We start from the raw sequence: 5520 nt of genomic DNA on the forward strand, positions 1-5520 counted from the left end.
GCATCTCCCTCACAGACAAGGGTAAGAGCAGGTTGAATTTGTGAGGATCTTCCAATACAAGAGGGGGTTTTATATCACCCTTTCCTGTTGCAACAGGAGCACTTCCTCGTTGAAAAGAACCTGAAATTTAGTCCAAGCAGAAGCTGAGTTACCTGCCTTGACATCAGCAAAGGTGATTTCATAGGGAGAACAGGAAAAACAGGGAGAGAACAGGAACACTGAGCCACTCAGTGGTGATGAGCTGCAATTGAGCTACAACGGGGTTTTTTTGAAATGCAGCTGGATATTGTGATCCCAGATGAAGCAAGGGCTTTACAGTAACCACAGCAGCACAACTACTGAAGCTGCCCCATCAGGAAGCATGCAAGGAAAGGATGAGAAGGGCAATAAAAGTAGTAGGCACTGAAAAATTATTTGTGAAATGTTGGCAACCAACCAACCACCATAACCACCAAACCCACATGCATTCCAACAAAGACAACAGGTTATCATCATGGAGCAAACTCCCAGCTGCTGTTGGTTTCTAATCAAAAGGGCAGCAGCAGTAATAATAATAATAGTAACACAGAGTAATTATCTGAAGCAATAGTAATTTCTTAGATGCTGATTTATTTTTTCTACTCAGAGCACCATCAAACAGTGGGAGGGCCCATGGAGTCCCTCCTGCAAATGAAGTGGTCTAATGGTGAGACACAAAACAAATCTAGAATAAAATCTGTAACATTGGGAAAGAATGGGCAAATACATAGAAACAGCTTTTCTAGTTATTCAACTGACAGCACCTGTCCCCTGCAAACTAGAAGGTGGAGAATGATCTAATAAAATCTTCCCTTCATACAAAGTTACCAAAATGCTTAAGAAATAGAACAACAATACAGAATCATATTTTTATTATATCTGTGTTATTAATGCAGAATTGGGAGCAGCTGTTTCATTTTTCACATATCAATCAAAATGGTGACAGTGACAGATAAGTCCACATATGGGACAATTCACTTTCTCCTTAGTTAAAGTTGGGGGTTAGCAGCAATTTATACAGCTCAGGCTTTTACAGTCCTCTTGCTGCTGGAAGACTGCCAGGGAAACACCATCAGTGGGGTCTGCTTTCACACTGCAGGGTCTGCAGTTTTGTATCAGATTAAGAGGAAGAGAAACATGGCACTGCACACTTCATTAAAACAGCAGTAAGTTTTAATGAACCGGGGTAAGAACAAAGGAAATCTAAGAGACATAAAAAATGAGAATTGAAATTGTTAATATAAAAAATACTAACAATGTCCACAGGACACTAAGCTGCTATCATAAACTTGTGTTGTAAGTGTATGTGGCAAACAGTGGGCTAGGATTTTCTCTTTTTGCCAGAGAAAGATTGGAGGAAGGCAGAAGAAAATCATCATAATCTAATATAGATAACATCTTCGATAATTATTTCTAAAAAGTAAAGTGTCATTTATCCAAACCTAACATAATAGTCTTATTTCAAATGTCACAGTAGTCCTCATGTGGGAAAAATAGATTTATTTTTCTCGGTTTGCAGCTGTAGGCTTTGCAGAAATACTCCACAGTAACTGCATTGAGGAGACTGAGTGGCTTTATAGCCAGTTCTCTCAAACCCATCAAATATTAAACTCCTTAATGCCTTTGAAAATGTAAGCCTGTGTATGTATTGCACTTGTCTGTACTCGTGTGCTACCTAAATTCACATGAAGCACAGACAATTGATGTTAGTTTGTCCAAAAAATTAATTTACACTTTACCAAGGAGTGGGAAACAGCTTGGGATTTACAAAAAGACCAGTCATATTTCAATTATTAAAAGCTTTCTTCTTTCTTTTAAGGAATGTAATTTTACATTATATGCTTCTTAACAGAGAAATCCTGGCAGCAAGAACTTGCAGGTTAAATAATTCCTGTAATTCCCAGCAAACAGCCCAGGTAGATGACACTACTACAGATCTGTTTGTTTCCTCTATGCCATGTGTGTACACACGCACTTATTTTCTGAGCAGAGAAATTACTCATGGTAGCTAATTGTAGTAATGAACTCCACAACACAGGGAATAATTTAATATTCTGCTGTGCCTCTGCCCAGGCATTCTCTGGGTACAAAAATGTTCTTCAAAACTCATCTTTAATGCTGAAATGTGGCTGATCTTCAGGTTTAAAGTCCAGATTGGGGCTGCCATCCTCATTCAGAATTCGCCGAGAAGTATAGCCAACAATTGGATATTTGGCTTTATAAACATTATTGAAGATGTCATCCAGGGACTTCAGTTCCTCCTCTGTGAGTCCTGTCTAAAGATAACAGGGAAATAAAAAGTTCTGCCTCAAAGAAATAAAAATAGATATATTTACTTGTTTGTGGTTTTTTTAATGATTACTGTAAACCTTAGGGTCAGCTTTTTACACTGCAAAGCATGATGAACAAAACTGGTAGTACAGCCTGTAATGGTATTCTTTCCATTCAAATTCAGCCTTGACAAAACTTTAAGGTATTCAGGTCAAACAAGCAACAACCCACCAGCACAGCCAGCATTCACTGCCACATCAGGAGACACCAAACCAAAAGAAAGGGATTTACTGTGTTTGTGAGCATCTTCTTAAACAGCAGGTGATTTCCCTTCTATATGCTTACAGAACTTGTATTGTTTCCACAAATGAAAAGCTTTCCTCTTGAAGGCTGTTGGCATCTTTGATGACTAATAAATATGTTTTATGTATCTAAAGAGAACTAATGCATTTTGATTTTAAATATGTGAGTCAACTTATATAAATACAAACAATTTAAAATCATCACTCATCATCTTGAATAATAATAAAAAATTGCAAAGTGGAATCAAACCAATGGCCCATTTTCTTACTGTGTCATGTGTAAGATCTGCTGGATCCAGAGACATCTTTGCAACTCCTCTTGTTGAGTCTTTTCCAACCAAAGCATTGTATGGGGCTCCTTTTCCATAAAATTCTGTCAGATTAAGAAATAAATAAATAAAATCCAGTGATGAACTGACAATGTACAGGGTATGTTCAGCCTCTACCCTTCACCAGACTGTGAACAGAATGTCAGTGAACTGAAAGCAACAACTCAAGTCGAAGAGCCTTCTTTCCAGAACTGACGTTGGATTTCCTACTTTTTGGGGTTATACAGCTTTTGAACTTCCTATACTGCATTCTTAAAATTTACCTATTTAGGGAGTTGTGCTTTACATTCTCATGAGATGTTTGTAGACCCCAGAATTTGCAAGCTTTGTCTAATTTAGGATTTTAAGATCAGCCAACCCAATGTGTATGCCCAGACAAGGTTAGTACAAACACAGTAACAAGCCATTAGTTTATGATGACATCAAGGCAAGTTTCCAAGACCCTGTCAGAGAGGAAAATCAAGTTTTTTAGAAGATGAAAAAGTGTATCTTTTTGTTGCAATTGAACTTCAGGCTTTTGATACACCTGGAATATTTTAAAACAAAGACTGAATAATAACATGAAAGCAAAGTAAACAGCAGAGGAAGAGCACACTAACCTTTTCCAGAGGTGACATCGAACACTACTCCCTTCACTGCCAGGTAGATGGGCTGTCCTTCCTGGAGGGAAAGCCATCAATACATCCTCAGCACTTAAGCACAGGCAAAAAGCAGTTCCTGTCAGCTGTGAAATCCACAAGCTCTTAGGACACAAATTCTTTGTTGTATGTTTACTCGTTATGCCACCATACACATTCACTCTCTTGACATTTCTTGCTTGTGCTTTAAACTGCCCCTAATATTCTTTGAGGGTTCAACCACAAGCAATGAGAATCTTTTTACTCCAAACAGCACAACCATAGAAGACATGTCCCTTCTGCAAGTCACCTCTTGTCTAAACACTAGTCGGCTTGAAGATTGTCAACTGCATCTTTCGATTCTTAATGCAGATGAATATTGCTCAAAATAAAAGGGTGTGTGACCAACATCATTATTTGATTAAGAAACAAAGATAAATACATGAACACATGTAAATCTGATTTGCTGACATCTGTTTTACTAAATAAGCCAGTGCTTCTGCTTTGTGTTTTACACATAAGACGTAATTTTAGTCAGACATTGGTTAGTCTCGTCAAAGTATCTAGAGAAGGTCAGACAGCAGGTGATTCGAAAGAGAAGCAGATGTGTATGGATACAGGACTTTATAATTTTGAACATGGAGTTCTGCTCAGCCTTCTGAATCACAGGAAGCTAAACACTCCTAAGTTAACACTGTCTTGTTATTTTAATAATCTTGGTGGGTTGTTGTTGGCTCCAACTTGTGGTAATCTGAAATTCTCTGTCGGGAGCACCTTGCCAAGCAGGGAGCGAGCAGAACGGGCGCATGGCACCCAGTTGTTTAATGGTGTGTGGCAGCATCAGCCCCGGCACTGCGGGGAGAGGCTGAAGCACAGGGCTGCCGGCACACCTTCACAAACCGCTGCCCGAGAAGCAGGAGATGCCCAGAACGACAGCGGGGGAGGATGGCGGGGCGGCAGCAGAGCAGCACAAACCCGAGCTGTGCGGGCCCGGCCCTACCTGCTGCCCGTCGTATCTGGCCAGCTCGGGCTCGGTGAAGAGCCGCACGGGGGCCTCGGCCGGCGGCCTGAAGCGCAGCTCGGGCTGGGTGCTGCCGGCCGGCGGCAGCAGCAGCAGCAGCAGCAGCAGCAGCGGCGGCGGCGGGCCCCGGGCCGCAGCGCCCGCCATGCCGCGCCGCCGCACCGCCCCGGCAGCGGGGCGGGACCGCGGTTAAAGGAGCGGCGGCGCTGGGACGAGCTGCTGCCGCTGCTCACGGGTAGGAGCAATCGACAGGACAAAGGGAAATAGCCTCGGGTGTGCCAAGGAGGTTTAGACTGGATGTTCGGGAAAGCTTCTTCACAGAAAAGCACTGGAGCCGGCTGCCCCGGGCAGTGGTGGAGTCACCATCGCTAGAGGTAAAAGAGCCGTGGATGTGGCACCTAAGGACGTGCTAAAGAGATGGGCTTGGCACCCTAACAGACACCTAACAATAAAAAATTTCTTAATTTTCCTCCTTCTTTCCCTCTTGAAGTTTCTCTGCTAGCTGTTTTCAATGGTTATTCACAAAATCAGCGCACATAGCGCAGGCTTCCTCTTTGTGACAAAAAACCCAGACATTTTTAGCCTAGGAACAGACTGTTTAAACAGGAAATTTTCAGATTACAGTTTTCCCTATGCTGTAAATAAGGCACAGGGGAACATTCAGGACTGGTATAAAAATAAGCTTGGTATCATTCTATGTAGAATCAAGAGTATTAGAATACTTTTGCAGTTCAGATACGTCTATCACATCCCTCGCTGCAGCACTGACAAGTGAGGATCTGAAGGAATTAAAGCCTGGATGTTTGATCCTGCAGCATCCACTCTTCCTGACTACAGTGCTGTAATTCAAATGTATAATAGGATTGTTATTGTCAAAGGACTTAAAAACTTGGTTATTAACTTGCTAGGTGTGGGCCTTAGGCAGAGGGGAATGATGTACTCAGCAGAGACTCCCTTACAGT

The 5520-nt window shown here is 41.9% G+C and overlaps 1 protein-coding gene across 1 annotated transcript; it reads right to left on the reverse strand.

Annotated features, from left to right (window-relative positions):
- Nucleotides 1-875: 875 nt before the first annotated feature.
- On the reverse strand, nt 876-4711 carry NENF (neudesin neurotrophic factor). Its single transcript, XM_021547574.3, has 4 exons — nt 4538-4711; nt 3520-3580; nt 2861-2964; nt 876-2294 (listed from the first exon to the last, which is right to left on the reverse strand). Exons 1-4 carry the CDS (start codon nt 4703-4705, stop codon nt 2118-2120), a joined length of 510 nt encoding a protein of 169 aa, XP_021403249.2. The 5' UTR covers nt 4706-4711; the 3' UTR covers nt 876-2117.
- Between the last annotated feature and the right edge of the window lie 809 nt (nt 4712-5520).

Source organism: Lonchura striata, chromosome 3, assembly GCF_046129695.1.
Source record: "Lonchura striata isolate bLonStr1 chromosome 3, bLonStr1.mat, whole genome shotgun sequence".
In the NCBI taxonomy this organism is placed as follows: Eukaryota; Metazoa; Chordata; class Aves; order Passeriformes; family Estrildidae; genus Lonchura; species Lonchura striata.

What these genes read in the sequence shown, in the direction of transcription:
- NENF (XM_021547574.3), bottom strand. Translation starts at nt 4,705, where the DNA reads ATGGCGGGCGCTGCGGCCCGGGGCCCGCCGCCGCCGCTGCTGCTGCTG. An exon ending in CCAGATACGACGGGCAGCAG is followed by an intron (nt 3,581 to 4,537) that starts GTAGGGCCGGGC and finishes CTTTCCCTCCAG; the next exon opens with GAAGGACAGCCCATCTACCT. An exon ending in CAGATCTTACACATGACACA is followed by an intron (nt 2,295 to 2,860) that starts GTAAGAAAATGG and finishes TGTTATCTTTAG; the next exon opens with ACAGGACTCACAGAGGAGGA.